At 39.0% G+C, this 24,875-nt stretch overlaps 1 protein-coding gene across 1 annotated transcript in view; it reads right to left on the bottom strand.

The window, feature by feature from the left end:
- The window catches only part of pcdh11 (protocadherin 11), a 199,480-nt gene that overhangs the window by 62,877 nt on the left and 111,728 nt on the right, over nt 1-24,875 (bottom strand). Inside the window, exon 5 of the mRNA XM_060885674.1 lies at nt 8,357-8,567. Within this exon, the coding sequence (XP_060741657.1) occupies nt 8,357-8,567 (211 nt within the window). The remainder of the gene's footprint in view (nt 1-8,356; nt 8,568-24,875) is intronic.

The raw sequence follows: 24,875 nt of genomic DNA on the forward strand, positions 1-24,875 counted from the left end.
AAATGCTTGAAGTTTTCACATATCCCAGGTTATTATGAGCCCTGGGGTCAGAGCGCAAGGTCAGCCATTGTACGGCACCCCCGGAGCAGGTAAGGATAAGGACCCAATGTTGAGATCTAAGCAGTTTGTGGGCTTGAACCCGCAACCTTCTGATCAGTAACCCGAAGCCTTAACCACTGAACCATCACGTCCTCATTTACGAATAGCTGTGAAATCATTTCCAAACATTGATATTTACATGATATTTGTCCAGGCTATGGAGAGCACTGCTTTGTCAATTCCTACAGATATTATGAGAACTAAATTATAACTCTCTTTTCCTTCAGTGAAAGGGAGGGGATTCATTTTGAAACATTTTGGAAAGTACAACATTCCTTGTAATAAAAGAAAAGTCAAAAGTGGAGTAATGGAGCCATGGAGTTAAATTGAATGTGTTTACCTCTGATTCAGCAGCAGAAAAAAAATCTTAAAAGCGAGAATTCCATTGTTGTGTGGTGTTACACTATTTTCCGTGGGTTCATTTTTCTGGAACATTCTCAGCATAGCGGTGGCACTATCGTGTGCTGCACTTGTACCAGTGTAGGAGGCTCAGTGCTGGTGCTTTGAACCCAATTAAAACCACAACAAAAAATATTTAAAAAATTTCAAAAATGTTAATCCTTCCCCAGCCCTTGTTCAGTTAACTGGATGTTAATGGCTGGTGCACTGTTTCTCAGCCTAGTAGTGATATTGTGTTTATAATCTCAGCAACAGTGCCATGTCTGATCTAGTCATAGCATTGCAACACCTGCTAACGTGCCACTATCACGTCAATGTAACTGCTGTGCTGTGAATGTTGCACTATCCAAACAATGTCTGCTGCTGCCTTTTTACAGGTTTACCTGTTAAAGTGTCAGTGAGTGTAACTGCTTGCAAAGTGTACCTTAGACTTATGTGTATAATCTACTCACTGGCCGCTATATAATGCGAATAATCCAATTATTCGATAAGCTAATCGTGTAGCTGCAGTTCTGCAGAAAATGGAACATTTTCTGTTAAACTTGATTCAGCTGACAGAAAGGATAGTGTAGCTCAAATAACCACTCTTTACAACTGTGGTGAGATGAAAAGCATCTCAGAATGCACATCTCAAGGTGTTTAGGCCACAACAGTCAACATTCAGTTGAATATATTGGGTTCTACTTGTATCATCCCAGAACAGGTACAGTATCTGGGGCTATAGTAGACACAGGTTTGTCAAAAAGTAGCAGGTTAAAGGTGATTCTAAATTTCTGCTTGGACTTAGTTTAGATGATGAGTTTAGATGTAGATGATGAGTTTAGAATTTGGTACCAATTCATAGTCTTTAGTGAACATTTGACTGAAGGCTGATGATGGGGCATCGTTTCTTTACGCATATTGAGCCACTTTATACCGTAGTAATGGTGCACCATTTAAATGTCAAGGGTTGCTGTGGGTGCAGGTCTTCATTACAGTTGAACAGGAACTAGACCTAGTGTAATCTGTTCATTTTGGCTTTCTATAGACTCTATAGGTGTGGTTTTTGTTTGCACCTACACTGGCCCTTTCCGGATAAAATATAGACCTGACATATTCTGTGGTGAATTCAGAAATTCAATGCTGATCCATTAGTTCCTCAGGAGCTCTTGGTCGCACAATTCAACTCAACTACAAACTGTTGTAGAAAGGACATTATTTACACTTACATTATTTACTCTGTCCATTATCAATCAAATGACAATGGTGCCCCTTTTCCACCGAGGCAGTTTGAGTGCTGGTTCGGAGCTTAATTTAGAACCAGTTCTTTCTTTTTCGACAGCCAAAGCACCGGCTCTGAACCAGGAAAAGTGGTTCTTAAGTAGCACCAAAACGTTGCTGGTCTACACTTAAGAACCGCTTGCGTTAGGGGCTGTGGGCGGGGCTACTGTTAGCGCATTTTATAATGTACCTTAAGTATACTAATGTTTAATACACTTTTACTTTACCGTGATATGATACATTATCAGCACACATGATAGTAGTTAGCTAAGTACACACTAAGACTAACTTTTTTCTGTGTTAATGATAATATAATTTTATGTACTTTCTCGATCACAACCTCCATTTATACAGATTACATGGAGCTGCACGTACACGTTGGATTCGCTCCGTTTGGGTGTTAATGTAGGTTCACAAAGCCATGAGCATTAACAGTAAAGCAACATCCGCCATTGTTGATGTGTTTGTGTTTGCCGCTGCTTCGCTAACATTGCTGGGACACATGACACGTATACAGTGACGTCAGACTCGACTTTGTGACGGCTCTTTAGCCGGTGGAAAGGCAAACCGGTTCTTAGAAGGTTCGCCAGTGGAACCAACTTTGAACCAGCAACAGTACTAGCTCTGAACCAGCAACCAGTTCCTTTTGGTGGAAAAGGGGTATGAGTTCCCTTCTGACTCTGGTTCTTCTCAAGGTTTCTTCCTAATATCATCTCAAGGAGTTTTTCCTTGCTAATGACACCTCCGGTTTGCTCATTAGGGCTAGATGTTCAAGATAGATAGTAACTTCATTTTAAACTTTAAACTTTTTATTCTGTTTCTATACTTATGTAAAGCTGGTTTGAGACAATGTGAATTATTAAAAGCGCTATACAAATAAATTGAATTGAAATTGAATTTAATATAGACAACTCTACAGTTATGGTTAATGGTGCTTTTGGAAAGCACACACTCAGAGATATAAGAATTTGTAGTGTTTCATGAGTATCTTCCATGAGTTTTTTTTTTAACCTAGGGGCAAGATACAGAAAAATAAAGGAATATATAGGAAAGTTGCAATAAGTAGCCCCAGGTGGTCCAGCGCCAGGCTGTCATGGCTGCGGCCCAGGTTCGATTCCTGGGCAAGGAGCTAACCAAGCCACTGGAGAGATAACTCTCAGCGCCGGTCCTAAGCCCGGATAATAATGGGAGGGTTGCTTCAGGAAGGGCATCCGGCATAAAACCCGTGCCAAATCTAATATGTGGACCACATGATCCGCTGTGACGACCCTGAACAAGGAGCAACCAGAAAAAGAAGATAGGAAAGTTGCAATAAACAAAAATGATTATTTTTTTTTCCCACACATATGTCTCTATCTTCAAAGCAAATCGTGATCTCAAACCCATTTATGCTCTCTAAGATTCCCCAAGTGCTTCTTTTCACCAGCACAAGTTCTGTGTATCTAGGTTATTCCAACAGAGGCAAAAACATCTCACACTGAAAGCCAACAGCGTGCTGACTAATTTTGAACAATTGTTAATAATAAAATAAGTTTTTTTTCGTATTGATCGATAAGCAGTGGTATCTGGTGCAACAAAATTCTCAATTTTTGTCTCATTTCTCAAAATTCATGACTGTAGTTATTAGTAGTTACTGAGTCTGAATCTGTAAATTCAATTAGTCGGGTAGCCAACATTATGTGTGGTTACAACTGTACAAGGGCAGAGGAAGGGGAATAAAAGGATGCTCTTTACTTCGTCTTGCGGATCCACAGCCTTAAAAATAAGTCAATTCTACAGTTCTATGAAATAAAATCAAATCTGTTTTTGTATATCAATAATAATAATGACAATAATGAAAAACTAGTGTCATCTGTTAAATTTGTAGAAACACGTTATAATATTGGATTATATTATACACTCTCTAAAATGATTTATATCAGTGACGGTATTTCCTTTCAATCCGAGCTGATTCCACTTTTCCATGCATTTGTTTACTCAGTTTAAATGGCACGGGAGCAGGAGGAAGACTACAGAACACACACATCAGCCACAGTCACCATGGTGACAGCTATAGGCGAGATGCACTTTTTATGCATTATACTGTTTGATGTTAAGTACAAAGGTTTGGCTACAGCCTGGAGGGACGGTTCAGAATTAAAAGTGCTAATTGTTTGAGACATGCATCTCCCCCTCCGCCAGCTGTTTGGGGAACGAGAGAGGAGGTGGAGAAGAAGGAGCATCCATGCTAATTCTGCCACAGCAAATCGAGCCTTTTAGACAATCGGCCAGAGGCCACGGCACATTCGACCGGTGTGTGTGTGTGTGTGTGGTAGGGAGGGGTAAAGAAGAGGGGAAAAAGCACTGCTCACTGTCTGATAAAGCAGTGCTGGAGGAGAGGAAACAAAATAAATAAATAAATAAATAAAGTGGCCGTAAACCGAACAGCCTCCTCCCTCATAAATAAAGGCAACATAAACGTCATATGAACTTTATTTCAAGAGCGGGTCGGCGTAATAAAGACGCCGTTTTTAAAGAGGAGTGGAGAAATTCATTGTCATAAGAAGGCCATATCCCCTTGCTTCTCTGCACTGGCCGTTACTCAGTAGAGAGTTGACACGCCAGACCTTGCCACACCACCACGTAGACATAAAGCCTGGGAGGTCAGGCGCTTTATTCGCCATCACCTTTTTTTCCTAGGTCTCTCTATTCTTCCTTTCTCTCTCCTACCATCCATATCACCCTCTGTCTCTTGTTCTCACTCTTTTCAAATTGAGACGACAAGATAAGCGATTGCCACAGCTCCGGCAGCCTGCTGCTCATTGATAAAACCATATCTAATCCGTCTCGGGCTCGCGACACCACCGATGCACTCGTCTCCCAGTCTGTCAACAGAGCACGGATCTATCTCTCCTTTTGAACTCTCAACCACAGTGTCAGGTTTTATCGGTGAACTTTTTTTTAAGTGAGTAAACGAGGAGGATGAACAAGCCGGTTGACTTCAACATCACTTGTCCCGCGTTGTCAGATTCTGTTTCAAAGCCCTAGTGCTTAACCCCCAAACCTTATTATATATACATGACAGCAAGAAAAAAAAAATTCTATCCAAAACTACTGCACGACTGCAAAAAATTTGCGGGGATAAAAAAGAGTGCATGATGTGTTTTTCATTTTTCAGGCAGCACCGGATTGCACATGTTTATTCATGGTTCTGTCAGTTGGGAAGCTTTCGGGTTTCTAACACGCACAGCAGGTTCTTAACCATTGCTTTGACAATAGAATCAATGATACATTTTTATGTACAAAGGACCGGTTTTCTTAGACGTATGAATTACAAATTAAAAGTGGGTTATGTTAAAAAAAAAAAAGATCTACTGCTAATGAATTCCACAGTGTTTCTCTTAACACTGTTAGCAAAAAAAAAAAGTGAGGAAATACTGAATGATTGCATTAAAAAAGTTATTTAATTATTTCTTTTTTGATAATTAGCCTAGTTTTCACAGCTGTAAGGCTGCTTGCTGTACATGTCCACTGCTGAATATTATTAATCCAGGAAATATTTACAGCGTATTAAAGCAATGTAGAGGCTGTAAGCTTTGTTTTTTCTTTACAGTGCATCTAAAAGACCTGATTATGCGCCGGCAGCCAGCAATATGCAGCAAAAGGTCATTATCATAGAATGCGGGCTGGTGGGACAACAGCTAATCTAAGGGAATAGATTGGTGATCATGGGTATGGAAATAGGCAGGCAGGGGGAACTGCATGAATCCATTCATCCTCACACAGACACCGCAGGTTCTGTCAGAGCTGTGCTGCAATGCAGAGAGGAAAGACGAGCTCGCAAACCGCGGCCAGAGATGCTGTTGTCTCATTTACGGCCCAGGCTGAAAGGATATGTGCAGGTGTATGCAGGCAATTTATTCCTCCCCTGTCCTGTGTTTAAAAAAAGAGCTTGTGTCGCCTGTGACAACCGGAGCAATGCTATGGTAATTCACCCATATCATTGATGCGTAGGCTGGAGCGGGATGAAGAGATCTACGCTGATCACAGTCGGCCCACTGGCTTCCTGATTATGACACGGAAGCGGCGGTAGAAATCAAAGCCTCTGACACTGGCTTTTGACAGTTCCACCGTCTGATTCCAGTGGCTTTACAACACCAGATTTTGTAAAGCCCACCAGATAACTACAAGAGGGAGGAGATCTAGCATGCTAGCAATGTGCTTTTGCCAGTCAGTCACATTAATGGCTATCCAATATATACAGCATCACAGTGGCACGCAAATGCTAACCAGTTTTTGTGCGCCTCATTAAACCACAACGACTTGAGCAAATAAACACCCTCCCCCTGATCAAGCACTATTTGTTCAGCACTATTACAACAAGCCATGCAGCGTCCACCAACCATGGCTTGCCTATCATCACCCAGCCAGTGGCAGAGCTTTAAACCTCATCATCTGTGTATGTGTGCGTGTGTGTGTGTGTGTGTGTGTGTGTGGTAGGGTTTGCATGAATATTAATTTTTATTAGTCCGCCAGTAATTTAAAAAGTAGCCATCTGCCAAATCTGATTCAGGGCATAAGAACCTGACTTTACTAGTAGTGCAGGTAAATACTACAGCAATAAACAACAGGAAAGAACACGTCAAACTGCACTTTCATTAACAGCCCTACACAGGCTACAAATTACATTTCCAGCTTCGGTGCTTCTTTAAGCTGCACTATTAAAGATGAAAACAAATAAATCAGTGCAATAAACGTGCAAAAATATTAAGCTAATAAGAGACACGTCAGCACCGGGATCCTGTGGGACCTCGACTGAAAAGTCCCAGGCGCAGGTGGGTTTTCTCTCTCATGACACGTGGGCAGGAGAATCTGGTCCGATACAGTGCTCATGGGACACAGGAAGGCCATGCTGTTTAACATCTGAACATACTGAAGTGACCTGTATAACCACAGCTGGTGTAAACTGTCATTGTATTCATTCATACGTTCTTTTATCTTTAGTAACAACTTTATCCTTGTCTGGGTTGCTGTGGTTTAAATTATTGTATGTCTAGTTCTGGGAAAAAAGTCAGAAACCAGCAAAAAAAAAGAATAATAATAATAATAATAATAATAATAATAATAATAATAATAATAATAATAATAATTGTAATAAATAAATACATACATAAATAAATGACTAAAGACATGACTCTATATATTCATATATTCATTTATTTATTTTTATCCTTATTTTTTTCTTCTTTTTCTTCTTCTTATTATATATTTATTTCTTTTTTCTCTCTCTTCTGTTTCCATACTTCTCTAAAGCTGCTTTGAGACCATGGGAATTGTTAAAAGTGCTATACAAATAAATTGATTCTAATTGAATTCAGTTCTATAAAATAAATTAAATAAATTGATTCTAATTGAAAGCTCTTCATTAATTAATTATATCAATTTTGACCTTATTTACTTTAAAATAATAAAAATAGTAATAAAAGTAAGTTTTAAAGTAATCAAAATAAATAAACGCCTCTTCATCAAGCAATTAAATACCCCTATTAATAAATAAATAAATAAATAAATAAATAAATAAATAAATAAATAAATAAAGTTTTTCTTGTGTTTTTCCATACTGTACTAACCTCTCTTGTAGACTGATGGTACTCTGGTAGTCTCTGAACCAGTGAACTAGCTTGAGGATATGTTTTCGATCCAGACAACACAGCACTTCTATAAATCTCTCTGGATGTGTCTATCTACCAAATGCCATGAATGTAAATGTGAATGTAGAGGTAGGAGGGTGCTTGTTTGATATAGACTGTCATCTTTGCAGAATACTAAGATTTACAATTATTTTATGAGATAATATAATGATAACAAACAAATCTACGTTATAATGTAAATACAATAAATTCCAATCAGCTAAGAATATTTACTGTAACCCATTTTAATAAAGCTAGAATAAATGTAATGCAGTTTAATTATTATCAATTAATTAATTAATTTATTTATTATCGACTGGATGTGCGGAAGATCTATGAATAAATATGGGTTTAGACACAGATTCTTTCTTGTTGTTGTTGTTATTTTGATTTTTAAATGATATAACTTTTAGAACTTTTGCTTGAGACATATGCAAAAAAAAAAAGAAAAAAAAAAGAAATATTTTTGTTTAGTTAAGTTTCAGAATATTTTTATTTTTAATATTTTTTTTCCAGGATACCAAATATTTGTTTAAAATTTGCAAAATAACTGCTAGATCTCGTGGGATTGGTCAGAATTTCTTATCCAGAAGAGTAATATTACATGATAATGATATTATAATATTAGTGATTATTCCATTAAGGCAAAAGAAAATATAAAAATGAGTTTTTACAGTGTAGTCTTACAGCAGTGGAAGCTGTCTGTAGATTTGACTTCATCTAGTCTGAAATATGTAAAGAAAAGTACATATAGCACATGAATAATACTGAACGGTCTTTATTATTTTCCACACTGTTTTTTTTCCCCACACTTTCCCCCTTCGAAGCAAATCGACATCACAACGGTGATAAAATATTGAACGTATATCAGAACACTTGTCTGTGTAACTCCTAGTGTGTGGTGGAAAAGGATAGTAGTGGGCACTTACTAGACTCGGGGTCAGAGTTGCCGTCACCCTCGGTGCGGCTATTAGGCGATGTCTGCTCGTAATACTCGTCCTGTGGGAATCCCAGTGGCAGCGACTGAGTGGTGCTGGTGGCACCGGCAGTGCTGCCCACCTCCTGTTCCACTGGCCCAGTGGCATTACAGCTCTCCTGAGAACCATCCGGAAGGTGAAAGGTCACACGCCGCTGACTCTGCTGAACATACAAACACATATGCAAACAATGTTCAGTAGAAGCAGAAAGCTAGATGCTTTGTGCTCCGAGGCCGACAATTGGAGGCAGGAATAATGTTGATAACGAGTATCTCAAGCCGCACACATTGTATAAAAACGGCTTGTTTAACCCTTATATTCAGATCAATATATTCAGTGCTTTGAAGATGAAAAAAATAAATATACAGTATAAAACATGAAACTTTGTCTTGGACACTCACTCTCATTCTCATTCATTTTCTACCGCTTATCCGAACTACCTCGGGTCACGGGGAGCCTGTGCCTATCTCAGGCGTCATCGGGCATCAAGGCGGGATACACCCTGGACGGAGTGCCAACCCATCGCAGGGCACACACACACTCTCATTCACTCACACACTATGGACACTACGGACAATTTTCCAGAGATGCCAATCAACCTACCATGCATGTCTTTGGACCAGGGGAGGAAACCGGAGTACCCGGAGGAAACCCCGAGGCACGGGGAGAACATGCAAACTCCACACACACAAGGCGGAGGCAGGAATCGAACCCCCAACCCTGGAGGTGTGAGGCGAACGTGCTAACCACTAAGCCACCGTGCCCCCCAGTCTTGGACACAGTTTCTCAGAAAGATGCAGTAAAAATGGTCTGTTAACAAAAAAGGTGATCCTCAGTTTATGTTTCTTCAGTTATCTTCAGTTTTCAAATTTCTCAAGACCTGTATACCAAAACTACCACTTGAGGATCTTCAGGAATGTGAAGGGGTGTAATTTATTCATGCAATGCAGTGATAAATTAACACAAATATACTTAGCAAAAAAACTTGGCAGCTGAAAATCAGGGCACTGTGCCAGCAAAGGTATATAAGCAACTCTTTGTTTATTTATGTATTTATTTATTTATTTGTTTTTCTTTGTTTGTTTGTTTGTTTGTTTGTTTGTTTGCTTGCTTGCTTGCTTGCTTGTTTGTATTCTAAATTTTCACTCTGTCCATTTGTTTGTCTGTCTGCCTGTTTTATTTGTTTGTTTGTTTCTGACACACAAAGGAACATTTTGGAAGGTGGGAAAAAAGAAACAAGGGCCCTATAGACATGGCACTATCACTCTGAACCTGCTGCTCCGCCATGCCACTCTGCTGCATAAATTCAATGCATATTCATTGAATTTTCACAAGGTAATAAAAAATAATCATTTTTATAACACAGACTTTAAAATGACTGCAAATCCGATACATGAATATGGAAGTATCATCTGCCATGCTGTGAAATATATAATTTTTTTATCATTTTGTTCTATTCATGCATGGTACAAATGCCTGTGCCAGACATAATGATGTACTGTGTGAATAAAGCATGCAGAAGGCATTGAAAAAAAAGCATATAGAATTGTATTCTATACATGTACGTGTTCTGTACGTGTTTATATACAAACAAGTATAGGGGAAAGTGGTAGTTCAGTGGTTAAGGTGTTATATTGGTTGTGAGTTTGAATCCCAGGGCTACCAAGCTGCCACTATTGGGCCCCTGAGAGGCCCTTAATCATCAATCGCTCAGCTATATAAATGTAAGAAATGTAAGTCGATCTGGAAAAGAGCATCTGCCAAATGCCATAAATGTAAATGTCTTCACTGGAACTAAAATGACCAAGTCAAAGTTGGAGTAGATCTCAAGAGTCCTGCTCAGAGCCCTGACCTCAACCCCACTGAACTATCAGATGATCTGGAAACCCGACTTCACCCCTGACTTACTCGCATCAGTGCCTGACCTCCCTAATGCTCTTCTTATTGAATGATCACAAATAGCCACAGCCACGCTCCAAAATCAAATGGAATGTCGTCCCAGAAGTTATTATGGAGATGATTACAGTGTAACAGCAAATGGAGGACTACTGGAATCAGGAAGAAAATGATTGTAAAGCACATAAATCCAAACACATGTATTTTTAACCATCAGTGCCTGACTTCACTAATGAACTAATATTTCTACATGGATGTTACATACTGGATGTTATAACAGACGATATTATATTATAATAAGGGTTAAAAACTAAATTCTGCTTAATAGTGAGGTTAATAGTGAGCATCCAATGTAAAGGATTATTTACTTTACTGTACTGAGTTATAAATCCTAATAAAAAAAATAAAAAAAAACCAAGCAAAAAAAAAACAATACCCTTGTTTTTGCACAATGACTTTTTTCAAACCGTCTTTTTAGACTGTGAATATTACTGTGTGGAGATGAGTGCAGCTACTTTATTGTGCACAATCATTAGTGAATTGTACTTAAAGAAGTAGAAGAGAAACAGAAGCATGGTGTAATTCTCCTAACTACTAATTCCCTTGACAACTGAAATCCTGAAAGGATTGTTTTTTAATGTTATTATATTTTATTTTATTGGTTCACTTTGCTCTGGCTTGCATTTGATGAAGACAGAATTGCCTGGGTCAGAGATTAACCACAGACTGTGCCAAGCGCAATGTTGTTACCACTGTAGTAGTGAACACCAGATTTTGGCCAGAAGAGTGTAAAACACAATCTCCGGCATGGCAGTTGTTGGCCAGGATAATCAGCCTGGCAAGCAACATTAGGGAAGTTTCTCAGCCCAAGCTGGTCTTTTGCGTGGAGAAGATTACAACTCAGGAAAACTCATGATTGCTCGCTAAGGCATGAAACCAAAGCAGTAACGATATTCCAAACCTATTCCAAAAGCTATAGATTTTGTGACAAGATTGAATACTTTGTATATTGCTCAGGTAAAAACACGCAAAAAGGAGAAAAAGTGTGGAGTAAAAGTACTTATGGAAGTAATATCTGTTTCATCTGATTAGGCAAAATAATGCAAAAAAATGTAATAATAATAATAATAATAATAATTATTATTATTATTATTATTATTATTATTATTATTATTATTATTATTATTATTATTATTATTATTATTATTGGTGAATCAACAAGCTTCAATTTGTTGTGATAACAATTATAATAATTACAGAATTTGGGTTTAAATTCCCAAAATTATGTATTAATTAACACATAAAAACAAAACAGACATTTAATTTGCTTTGATTGAAATTGCAGTAAATTATTAGGTAGTAAATCATTTTTCATGGCTTTGTGAGTTTGTTTGTGTGTGTGTGTGTGTGTGTGTGTGTGTGTGTGTGTGTGCATTCAAAATTGCATGAATACAAAAAGAAGAGAATCAGTATTAAAAACTATTAAACTAAATCCTTAAAACATCAGAATTTAATTACTGACAACAATGTGTGTGCACCCACTGTTTATTTAAATAACTGAGATAAATTTAAGATTGGAAATATTACTAAAATTACTTTAAATTGTTAAAAGTTGGCCTGGAACAAAATCCAGCAAGCTGTAATTATGTTGCATATTATCACATGCTGAAATGTGTTTAGGAAGAATAAAATAATAAGTAAGCAGAAGAAGTGACTTCAAACTTTTGTTGTAATATCCTCTTTTGGATGTCGAGTGTTTAATTGATAGAGATTGCCCACTGCCATGCAAAATGGTGAATCTTTTTCGCTAGGCTCCACCGCTTTCGACCCAGTGGCCCAATTTAGAGGAAGGAGAAGGATGTGGATCAAGTGGCCTTAACCAGACGGGTCCACGAGCGTTATAAGGATTTTCTCGTTCAAAGAAGGAGCACTTCTGTCTCTCTGGGGACGGAGCTGCAGAGGTTTGAATGGATGACCTTTTTACAGACAGTCAATTTGTTGGAAGTAAGAAAACAGCCAAAGGCAAGCACAGCTTTGCTTGATTCTTTATGAAACAGAACTAACTGGATATTCTCTCTCTCTCTCTCTCTCTCTCTCTCTCTCTCACGTTGAGTTTGCATTAGTCTGAAAGCCAGAAAAGACCCATTTGTTTCCCTTTTCATTTGCAGCTCTTGGATGACTTCCTGTAACATTGTTAGAATAAGAATAGAAGTGACGTACATCCTCATATTTGCTCCCAGAAATTTGTGCAGATGAAAAAGCAATAATGCGGAGAAATGTTTTTTGTGTTTACACTTAGGAACCATTAGTGTATGCAAGAGGAAGACAAGATGATGGTATTTTTCTTGTCTTGTCCTTTTTTTTCTAAAGAAAACCGTTAATAAATAACTTGCAAAACAGTGAACCTCTTAAACAGTTTTTGATAGTTGGCAAATAAATCTATCTTGTAATCTTGGTAAAAATGAAACAAAACAAACAAACAAACAAAAAATCCACCTACTGAATGATTGGTTGTTTCTTTTCCTTTTTTTTTTAGGTAAATGAGAAAAACATTGCTAGTCACAGGTCTAAAAGAAGCTAAAATAGTATAAAAAAGAATATAAATCAAGCTTTAATAAAATATTTTTTTTCTTCTGTCAAGTAATTACTGTTTTATGAGGTTAAATAAAAAAAATAAAAATAAAAAACAACAACTAAAATAAAAAAATAAATAAATAAAAAACATCAACAAAAGCGGGGTGGCATAAAAGCAGGCTGCTTTCTGCCAAAACCACAGATCTCCAAACAGCTTACCAGTTCATTTACAAACTATCGGTGGATTGACTAAAGTAAATCCTTATTACTGGCAAGCTGAATGCTGAGTTGTGCTATTGGGTGTGTAACAGACATTGATATCACCACCTCGGAAATTCATACAGAAGCCAAGAGAGAGAAATCTCCCACTGTACTAATGGATTATGCTTTAAAGGGATCTTAGATAGACTTATCGGCTAAGATTGCCTCAACTCTGCGCTCTCAATTCAATTCATTTCATTTAAGCTATAATGATACTCTCTCGTTTTGACAATATCATAAACACTAATCTCATTTAGCATTTAGAAACTCCCTGCGTGGTGGGGTGGTGGTTAGGGAATGATGTAAGATGTAATGAGATTGGAATTAAAAGCGGAGGAACAATGAGCAATTCTACCCCCTATAGCCTGGAACCTTTGCTTTAAAGACCAGATCGAAGTACACAAAGCTATTCTCCTGACCTGAATCCTCAGTGCTGGGTGATGTTCAGACTGCTTTATCGTCGATCTGTGCTGTCAGAACAACAGGATGTTGATGTGGAATTATGTACTCTATAATTTAGAGCCTGAGCAGCTTTGTGCCACCAGATGTGGCGTCATTTATTAAGGGGTCTGTCTGGAAATATAGTCAGAGATAAACAAAGAAGTGAGGAACGTTTTACAGATGGACTGCTGGTGTCGGAATAATCACAACAAGAATACTTATTTAAATTAGTAAATAAATGAGAATATCCTTTTATTTATTTATTTTTTTACAGAAATAATTCGTATACATAAAGCGACACTTCACTTTTCTGCCTCGAGGCTCCTGGGTTTCAAATTCAAATCCAATTTTTTTTTCTCACATACCGTAGTCATAACTACACACAATACAAAATGCTTTACAACTGTGTGACAAAAGAAGTAGAGTAAAAGGGAAAGAAAAAGAAAAGTTACCATAAGATACAAATAGAATTATCTATACAAGCAAACAAAGAAAAAAAATGGATTTATATACATACAGTGGATTTGGAAAGTATTCAAAATCAAATCAAATCAAATTTTATTTGTCACATACACATACATACAGAGTACGACATGCAGTGAAATGCTTTTGCACCTGTCCGGTATTCAAACATAAGGAATGCACTTAGGGATAAAAAATATAACCAAAGGGAGGTAGATAAATAAAAAAGTATAAACTATATAAAAAAAAATTCATAATTTTTTTTTCTTCAATGTTAGTTTGTTATCATTTATACTTCCCGTAATGACAAAGAGAAAACAGAATTCTAGAAATGACTGCAAATTTATTAAAAAGAAAAAAACTGAAATATGTTATAAGGTATTCAGACCCTTTACTCACTACTTAGTTGAAGCCTTTGTTGACCTTTGGCAGCTATATATAGTTATATATATATAGTAGGTGGAAGGATAGTATGGCTACTGTGACTAAAGTGCAGATGTGTGCAATTTTGTGCAATTTTTACTCCAGTTTGGGTTCCTCAGAGTTCTCCCACTTCCCAACATTCTGTAGATGTACCAGCTACTGTTAACTGCTCTAAGGTATGACCGGGTGTGTAGATGCGTACTGTATATATAGGGTTTACATCAGGACACACTTCCATGGCTTCACACTTAATGACTTTTCACACAGCGCTTAACCTCAGGTTACTGTCATCCTAATCTCTGTGCTTAACCTCGGGTTACTATCATCCTAATCTCTGTGCTTAACTCCAGGTAGAGAAACATTTCACACTTATGAATTAAAAGCATTGCAATGCCAGATGTGTACTAATTGAAATGAATACACTAACGTTACATGCCTCACGTCAGGTGTTTCGTAAAGTCTCAGAAACCCTTTGTGTTGTACTGTACAAACAGTAGTACACCATATGAGGATAAAATAAAATGGTGACTAAAAGCATGTCAATTTATAGAGAAGAAAAGACAGTTTTATTTTTACACTTGTGCTCAGATGCTCAGAAATGGATGTTCAGAACAAATTGGATGGTGCAGTCAGGAATTAATGAGTATCTAAGGAATTACCTGAAAAATTTGCAATTAGGAAGCAGATATCGACAAAGACCTGGTCAAATACACAACAAATTTACAAAGGACTAAAAAGATTACCAAGCTGTGAAAAATAACAATGCCAGCTCATACGCAGACCTGTAAGAAGTCTTTTCTTTTTTAAGACAGAATTATTAAAGAGCAACCATGTGTCAAGTGTTTTTTTTCTCATTGTTGTGAAAGCGAAAGCACAAAACTAGACGTGGTTGCATCATTACAATTGAATATTCATACATTTAGAATAGTCTTGCATTGTGTCAGTCCATTTGTTTCTTGTCATTTTTTATGACCTCTCACAGTAATGGCTCAATAACAAAATCCGAAGACAGATGTTCTTTACGTACAGTACCTCAAGCAAAACGCTGCTTCATAAGGAGCAGTGTGAATTCACCACGCAACTTAATCTGCTCATTACGTGTTGTGAAACTGTTACAAGCTTTAAATGTCAATATACTTTCTGATGTGAAATCTAGAAAGTCCTAGTAATTCTTTGTTCACTTCCAGTACAATCCATGCATACACCATACACCGCCTCACGTATTCTGTTGCTGTTTATTAAACCTGAATATCTTTAAAACGAAATCCTCTTGTACCCTAGAGTTTGAACAAACATCTACCATCTCATTAGAAGGTTTAAGGTGCGGATGTAGGGCATTAACTTATGCCAGAAATCCATAGTGCAAGCACAAGCTGCTCAAGGAGATATCCAGACCAAACAAAGCCTGTATAACCAGATAAAAACACTGCCATCAAAAGTATGTGCATAGAGATAAAGGGGAGGAGCAAGCCAAATTTTGTACTGAGTCAGCTTCTGCCAAATGCTCCTTGCTAGTGGCGACCGAGGCGCTGTGCAGATGGAGCCAGATTGGCCGGTGAGCGGATTATGTGCTCCTTATATTAATGTAGATAGAGAGAGAGAGAGAGAGAGGGAGAGGAAGAACATCAGCGACCTGCACCAGAGGAAGTTGCGGATCAGTGCTTCGCCACGTCCTCTATTCCTAGCAAAGTCAAAACGTCAGAGTTATTCACCAAAAAAAAAAAAAAAAAATCTCAATTTCCATATGAGATGGCAAGCGCAGCCTGTCCAGCCTCATTCTGAGTGACAAACAGCAGCAGCTTAAGGAGCAGATCACCAGAGACCGGCTGGCTGGCTGAAGACCCATCCTTGCGGCTGAATTGAGCTGTGAAAAATCTATTTAACTGAAAAGGCTAATTCCCAGTCAATTGTTTAAAATAAGACTGGAAAGCAGAAAAAAAGAGCAAGATCGTGATGATCTCATTTGCCTTATCTGCATGCGAGCACATCAGATAACAGGAATTATACTGTACATTTCGGGCCATCATGTTTTTTAGAGGCAGAAATGATTTTGCTGCCAGATAACAAAATAAACGTAGCTTGACTTCGGCCTCGGTTTTGATCTTGTTTATAAGTTATGTTTTATTCATCCTAATTCTAATACTGCGAAGCTGTATAACAATAATACAAAAAAAAAATGTAATTTCCCATTCTTTGCCATAGTCATCTATTCTTCTGCATTGCAAAATTGACAAGTTTGTACGAAAAAACGAACTGCTTTAAGTTAAAACCTTCTTGAGCTTAAAATATCTGAATTATTCATAGCTACCTTACAACTGTTTTTAAGCCCTTTAACCTCATAGGAGAAGCAGGGATACGGTTTTGCACCTCGTCTCAGCTTTTCTCTATTTAAATGTGTCAGGAAAAAAAAAAGAAATCTAATTCACTTACTCCGTTTTGTGTAGCCCTCGGTCCAAAGAAGCTGCAGAAGTAAACTGTTAATACAGCACAAGCACCGAGAGGGCGCGCAAAGTATTACTCAGCTTCTTAAATCTAGTCGACTTTCTCCACTCTTCGGGTTTCTTTTTTTTTTTTTTCCTGTTGAATATGAGGTCATTATCAGTTTGAATTTGTTGTGCCGCTTTAATTTTTTCTCATGAATAGAAAATGAGAGGATAACTAATAGGAGTGTGCTCATGCAGAGTGACCCTGACTACTGCTCTGCCTTTTGCCTCCATGGATAGCAGGCAGAGCTGATCTCCAACTGTGGAGCACCGTGAAATAGCATTACGGTTAATTTTCTCGTTTGGTGCTTTTTCGAAAACCAGCAAGACACCAAACAGGCGTCTTTCCAGATCTGTGCATGGAGCTCTTCAACTAAAAAAAAACATATGTGGCCTGTATTTATTTATTTATTTATTGACGTCTTCTGAAAGAACCGAACGCCTAAGACCTAAATGTCCACAACAGCATACAAATCCTAGTTGTTTTGAAGCAGCTGTTATTTTAGGCACTTGCAGCTACTGAAGTTTATCTTTCTTAGCCTGAATTCCAGCTCCTGACTCAGCAGACAAGGGAGCAGACTGCAATACTAGACCCGTCTGCAATATAAAGAAAATCTGTATGCTACAGATGAATATACGCCTTCATATAGTGACACATGGAGGTAAATAACCTGCGGGAACAAAGATCAGATGTCAGCGAAGGACTTGTAAGCAATAGACTCTTATTTATGAACGTAAAAGTCTTTTTTTTTGTGCCACAGGCTGAGCGAGAAATAAAATCGAGAACAAATGTGAGCGCTGAGAATGTTTTTATACCAGGACAAAAGCAAGCGCTTACAGATGGAGCCTCTGTTCATTTTTAACCTTTAAGATTTGTTTAGGTCAGAATGATGCTTTTTATTTATTTATATTTTTTATTAACATTAACATGTTTTCTTTTTTTTTTAAAAATTGCCTGTCTTCGCTTCGTATTCGAAGCTGCGTTTGAATCGTTTTGACCTGAACACGACGAGACGAGACGTCCCTTTAAACGTAGAACGTGTGTTCAGATCACAAGGGTTAAAACACACGATGTTTAACAGATTTAAAGCTGACACGAACTGAACCTTGAGAGCAACATAATTAACTAAATGCCTGAGATTAGAGATCACTCTAATCATAACTTAGATGAACGTTTGACACCACGTTAGCGCTTCATGATAATGAAAAGATGAGCTGGTCTGTGCTGAAACAAGCACTTCAGAGACTGAAAAGACAATCTCAGCAGTGCTTAAGGCCTGTTCCCCCCCTGATGGAGCACACTGAGTCACAATGCATTTGCAAGTGACATTTGCTTAAAGTAAATGCCTTTTGATGGAACAGAAATCAGAAAATTGCTCATTAAAGCTAGGATAAGCCTTCGTGGCCTTACAGGGGAAAGGATACGGAAAAGAACTGTCACTTCATTAAGCATCACAGGGCTAAAGCACAGAAGTCATTAGCTAGTCTGGCTAGTGCCACATTCACATTACAAACTGATAATGACAGGTGAGAACGGGATCTTTTGCCTTTTTTCTCTTTTTTTCAAGAAAGTTCATCGACCTGGAGAGCCGAATTAAAATACACGATAAAAGCAAAAGCCAATGCGAGAGCTTAAGGCTGCACTATTGCTACTTTCTTGAAAACCTGCATAGCAAAAGGAGGAAGGTCGTGCTGCAATTAACCTCTTGTCCAGACACTTTAGAAGACTTCCTGGAACAATGACTGTCATACACATGCTTTAAGATTTGACCAAGGTTGCGTTAAATACTCAAACTTACTCTATTGACTGTAAGAGAAACAGATGGAGACGCATAGGTGGATAAATGGAAAGATGTTTGCATTGGTTTTGACGTGATTGTGTATTGATTTTTCCACTAGACGTGTCACCCAGCTGTGATTACGGCATTAGTACTCTGACATATCTCGTAGCGGCATACACAATGACAATGGCGTGTGACAGGCAGCCCCTTACACGCTGATGAAGCCGTCAGAGAGCAGCGTATATCCAGTGGATGATCAAAAAAGAAAAAAAAAACTGAAAAAGCGTGACATGGCTCTAAATGGGGAACACGGAGCGACTATTTGTATTTGGAACAAATAGCTTTGTCTCTTGAGGGACTGTATAATTACTCTAACAGAGAGAGACAGAGAGAGAGAGAGAAAGAGAGAGAGAGAGAGAGATGTGTTTAATTATTAATCACTGAATTTGTGCCTGCATTCTGTATATTATTCTCAGACAACTCTCATCAAAAGGAATGTGATGGAGCAGGAGTGGCAGTTACTACAGGACGACACACGCAACTCTTATGGCTTTTGAGCCACCGGTGCATGGGAGGCGAAATATTCATGTCAACAAATCAACAAATCACTCCAGGAGCTCAGGGGCCAGCCAGGAGCATGTAGGAGAGCAAGGAACTAACAAAGAACACAGGATGCACTGAATGATGTGGCCTGTCAGGACTACAAGGATACAGATGGCACGGCTGAGGCGAAGATCCACGTCTTGTCCGTCCAGGGTGGCTAAAATGCGGTCCTTCACATGCCACGGGCATAATTGCATTTGTCATGGAAAACAACAGAGATTCGTCAGACTGATCAAATATTAAAGGAGAGACCTCTTGGTCTGGTCATTTATAAGAGACATACATTTCACTAGTGACTGTAGCCTCTGGCAAAGCCTACTGGATGGTAAATGTTTCCACAAAACTTTCATATGCAGTGAATTATGAAACACTAAGGTTTAATATGTGCCTCAACACCTTAAGCCACTACTGTTGAACTTTATAAAAATAATAAAAGTAGCACCAATAAACAACATGATGATATGCTGAACAGATTTCCCTATAACTAGATTTGTTGAAGAATTACGTAAGTTTCAGCAACCTGCTCTCTCAAGTAAAGGCAAAAATACAACCTATTTGCTATACAATTAATTTGATCTGTTCCAAAAGGCTTGGCTTTGTGTGTCCAGGGGGAAAATGTAAGCCTCTGTAAATGCCGAGCATCAATAAGCTGTCGGTAGGGCAGAACGGCTTTCTCCGCCACCTCTTCATCGTGACACAGATTGGATGGGCTCATCAGCAGCCACTAAGCCATCTCTGCTTGTGGATTTATTGCTCATGAGTGATGTGGTTTCTGGAAAAGGCAAGCGCTTCTGCTTCGACAATGTATCTCAGAGTTAAAGATTAAAAAAAACGAACAAACGAATTAGCTCATTAGATAAAAAAGTGCACTTTCAAAAGAGATACAGGTTCAACCTGACATTAACAGGGTGGCCAAATTTAACCTTGAGTAGCACTACGTCCCCCAGTTCGATCCTTAGCTCGGGTTACTGTCTGCGTGGGGTTTTGTATGTTCTCCACGTGTCCGTGTGGGTTTCCTCCAGACTCTCAGGTTTCCTCTTACCTCGGAGCAATCATTCAGTAGGTCATCTATGGATATATTGCAGCCTAGTGGTTAAGGTGTTGGGCTAACAATCGGAAGGTTGTGAGTTCGATTCCTACGTCCACCAAGCTGCCACTGCTGGGCCCCTGAGCAAGGACCTTAACCCTTAATTGCTCAGTTGTATAAAAATGAGATAAAATGTAAGTCACTCTGGATGATGGCGTCTGCTAAATGCTGTAAATGGAAATTGAAATATATACTGCACCTAGGTATAAACAAATGTGTGTGTGGGATTATAATCCATCCCATCCAGGTTGTACTGTATTGTATGCATCATGCCCAGTGTTCCCAGAAATGGATCTGGATCCACTGTAGAACTGACCGTGATACGAAAAATTACGGAGGATAAATGAATTGAAAAAGTTTAACCTTGCTCAGAACTTGTCACAAAAAACCCCATAAAGATTCTGGTTATTTTGCAGAATAAAATCCATATAAAATGTAAGACCTGTCTGTGATTAATAAAGATTAGCTTTTTTGACCACTTTTCCCTTGAAATGAAGAATATAGTTTGAAGATCTGTGAGAAAATCAAGCCGGAGGGAAGAAAACGAAAAATTAATCAGAGCTCTGTGTATCGGGCCAAGTTATGGATGATTCAGTGTTGTATATTAGATGTTTAAAGAAGAGGTCATTGACCTTTTGCTATGCGCAGTGGCTCCTCAGACCAGCGCTGTCAAAGCCCTGCAAGAGAAATGTGGAGACAAGTGCATTTGTTGGCGGAGCACATCAAAGCGCCACTGCATGTCTCAGTGAGCCACAGCACAGAGGCACGAACAAGACCTTTGATCATCTCCAGCTTTCTGATCATTAAAATATCGGATGAATAATTGATTAAAAACAGCAGGGCTTATTGTGTTGTGTCTCTAGATCCCAATTTATTTCAACCTTGAGAAGGATTTTTTTTTCTTCTCCTTTAAATGAACAAAGATACAAAGATATAAAGATGTATCGCGAGCGGTGTTCCTGATGCGGTCGGGCGTTGTGTAGCGATATTTGTTTTTCCTGTGACATCACATTAACCTTAAGCATTTAGAGCTTATTAAAAGCGAGCGGAAGGATGGACTAGCTTGTATTTTAAAATGATAATGATTTTTATTTATTTATTTTTGTCGGAGTAATCACAAAAAGCAGAGAGGAAGGGTCTACCAAGGTCATATTTCACCAAGGGGTCTCATCTAGAGAAGGTTTTGTACATAAAAATTTACAAATATAAGCTACGTTCTATTATTCCTGGAGGCTGGGGTTAGCATCTAAGGGTCAGAACATGCTCGTGAGATTTCATGCCATATTGATGGAAAATAATAGCAAATATATGATACCAAATAGGAGCCATTGAGAAGGAGAAAATTATTCCAGCTACATTATGTGATTATTTTTTTTCACACTGAATTACAATGATGTAAAATGGACACAACTCATTGTTCTGGGGCAGCTTGTGCTGTATTACTTTTCTAAAGTCATGTCACTGTGCATGGTTCATATACAAAGCTTAACTGTGCAGAGGCTCAGAGACGATGAACTAATGTTACATTGCTTATTCTATTTGGCTGGGATCAGATTTGGCTTAAAAACTTCATCATATAATAAAATCTAATGTCTTTTTTTACTGTTATTTTATTTTTCTATATTTTTTGTTCAATACATTTTAACTAGCATTATGCTTCACGTCTCCATGATTGACACGAAAACCCCACTAAAACATTTCGGTAGTTGAGAGTAGTGACAATTTCCTAGTACATTATGAGTCTGTGATGTTTATTGAACACAATTTTACCCTCAGCAGCATATAAAAACTGTTATTATAGGTTGTGCTGATTACATACTTGGAGCAATCAACAATCGCGTGGCTCTGTCACGATCAGTAACATCAAGGCAGCTACAACAACAAACATGTGGACGTAATTTATGTTAGAGACACAACACCTTTAGAAAATAAAATACATGCATTCACCTTTATTAATCGTAACAGCTTGTGGGTGAAATCTACACACGTGCTAAAAATATCAGTGATTAACTATACACTCGTTAGTTTGTTCATCCGTCTGTTTATTCGTTTGTTCCTTCATTCCTTTGTTCTTTCGTTCATTTGCTCGCTTGTTCACTCACGCAGTCTCTCACTCACACACTCACTCACACTCTCACTCACTCACTCAATCTCTCACACACACACACACACTCACTCACACTCTCACTCACTCACTCAATCTCTCTCACACACACACACTCACTCACTCAATCTCTCTCACACACACACACACTCACTCACACTCTCACTCACTCACTCAATCTCTCTCACACACACACACTCACTCACACTCTCACTCACTCACTCAATCTCTCACACACACACACACACTCACTCACTCAATCTCTCTCACACACACACACTCACTCACACTCTCACTCACTCACTCAATCTCTCACACACACACACACTCACTCACACTCTCACTCACTCACTCAATCTCTCTCACACACACACACTCACACTCTCACTCACTCACTCAATCTCTCCCCACACACCACCCACTCACATCACTCATCCTCTCACACACACACCACACTCCACACTCACTCACTCAATCCCACTCCCACACACCACCACCACACTCTCACTCACTCACCAATCCTCTCTCACACACCACACCACACTCACTCCACCACTCACTCACCTCACTCACTCACTCCACCACCCACCACTCACCACCCACATCACCACCACTCACTCACACACACACTCACTCACACACACACACACACTCACTCACACTCACTCACTCACTCACTCACTCACACACTCACTCACACTCTCACTCACTCACTCACTCAATCTCTCTCACACACACACACTCACACACTCACTCACTCACTCAATCTCTCACACACACACACACTCACTCACACTCTCACTCACTCACTCAATCTCTCTCTCACACACACACACTCACACTCTCACTCACTCACTCAATCTCTCTCTCTCACACACACACACACACACACTCACACTCACTCACTCACTCACTCACACACTCACTCACACTCTCACTCACTCACTCACTCACTCACTCAATCTCTCTCACACACACACTCACACTCTCACTCACTCACTCAATCTCTCACACACACACTCACACACTCACTCACACTCACTCACTCACTCACTCACACACTCACTCACACTCTCACTCACTCACTCAATCTCTCACACACACACTCACACACTCATTCACACTCTCACTCACTCACTCACTCACTCACTCACTCACTCACTCACTCACTCACTCACTCAATCTCTCACACACTCACTCACACTCTCACTCACTCACACTCACTCACTCACTCACTCACTCACACACTCACTCACACTCACTCACTCACTCACTCACACTCTCACTCACTCACTCAATCTCTCTCTCACACACACACTCACACTCCCACTCACTCACTCAATCTCTCACACACACTCACACACTCACTCACTCACACTCACCACTCACTCACACACTCACTCACTCACACTCACACACTCACCACTCACTCACACACTCACTCACTCACACTCACACACTCACCACTCACTCACACAATCCCTCACACACACTCACTCACTCACTCACTCACTCACTCACTCACTCACTCACACACAATCACTCACTCACTCTCTCACTCACTCACTCACTCACACACACACTCACACACTCTCACTCACTCACTCAATCTCTCACACACACTCACACACTCACTCACACACTCACCACTCACTCACTCACACACTCACCACTCACTCACACACTCACTCACTCACACACACTCACTCACTCACTCTCTCACTCACTCACTCATTCACTCACACACACTTACTCACACTCTCACTCACTCACTCAATCTCTCAAACACACACTCACACACTCACTCACACACACACACTCACACACTCACTCACACACACACACTCACACACTCACGCACACACACTCTCTCACTCACTCACTCACTCACTCACTCATACTCACTCACACACTCACTCACCACTCACACACTCACTCATTGAAACACACTTTCACTCACACACATTTACTCACACACTTAATGACACTTAGGTACACCTGCTAATTCATGCAATAATCCAGCCTGTCATGTGACAGCATAGCGATGCATATAATTAGGCATATACATATACCTGTATTGACAGGTAATAAGCTTCAGTTAACTCCAGTTTACTTGTCAGACATTTGCGGTCAGTATTAACAAGTCAATTATTTTATTGCTGCAAGTTAAAAAATTAATTGTGACAATGTTGGCTTTCAGTGTGAGATGTGTTTACAAATGTTGACCTTACCTTACATAGATGTTTAGTGGTTGAAAATAAGGCCTTTAAATTTTAGATGCTTATGAACAAGCACTAGGGGCATCAAAGAGAGCAGAAATCAGTTTGATATCACCATCTACTTTTTGAAGATATAA

Source organism: Tachysurus vachellii, chromosome 13 (assembly GCF_030014155.1).
Source record: "Tachysurus vachellii isolate PV-2020 chromosome 13, HZAU_Pvac_v1, whole genome shotgun sequence".
NCBI classification, from domain to species: domain Eukaryota; kingdom Metazoa; phylum Chordata; class Actinopteri; order Siluriformes; family Bagridae; genus Tachysurus; species Tachysurus vachellii.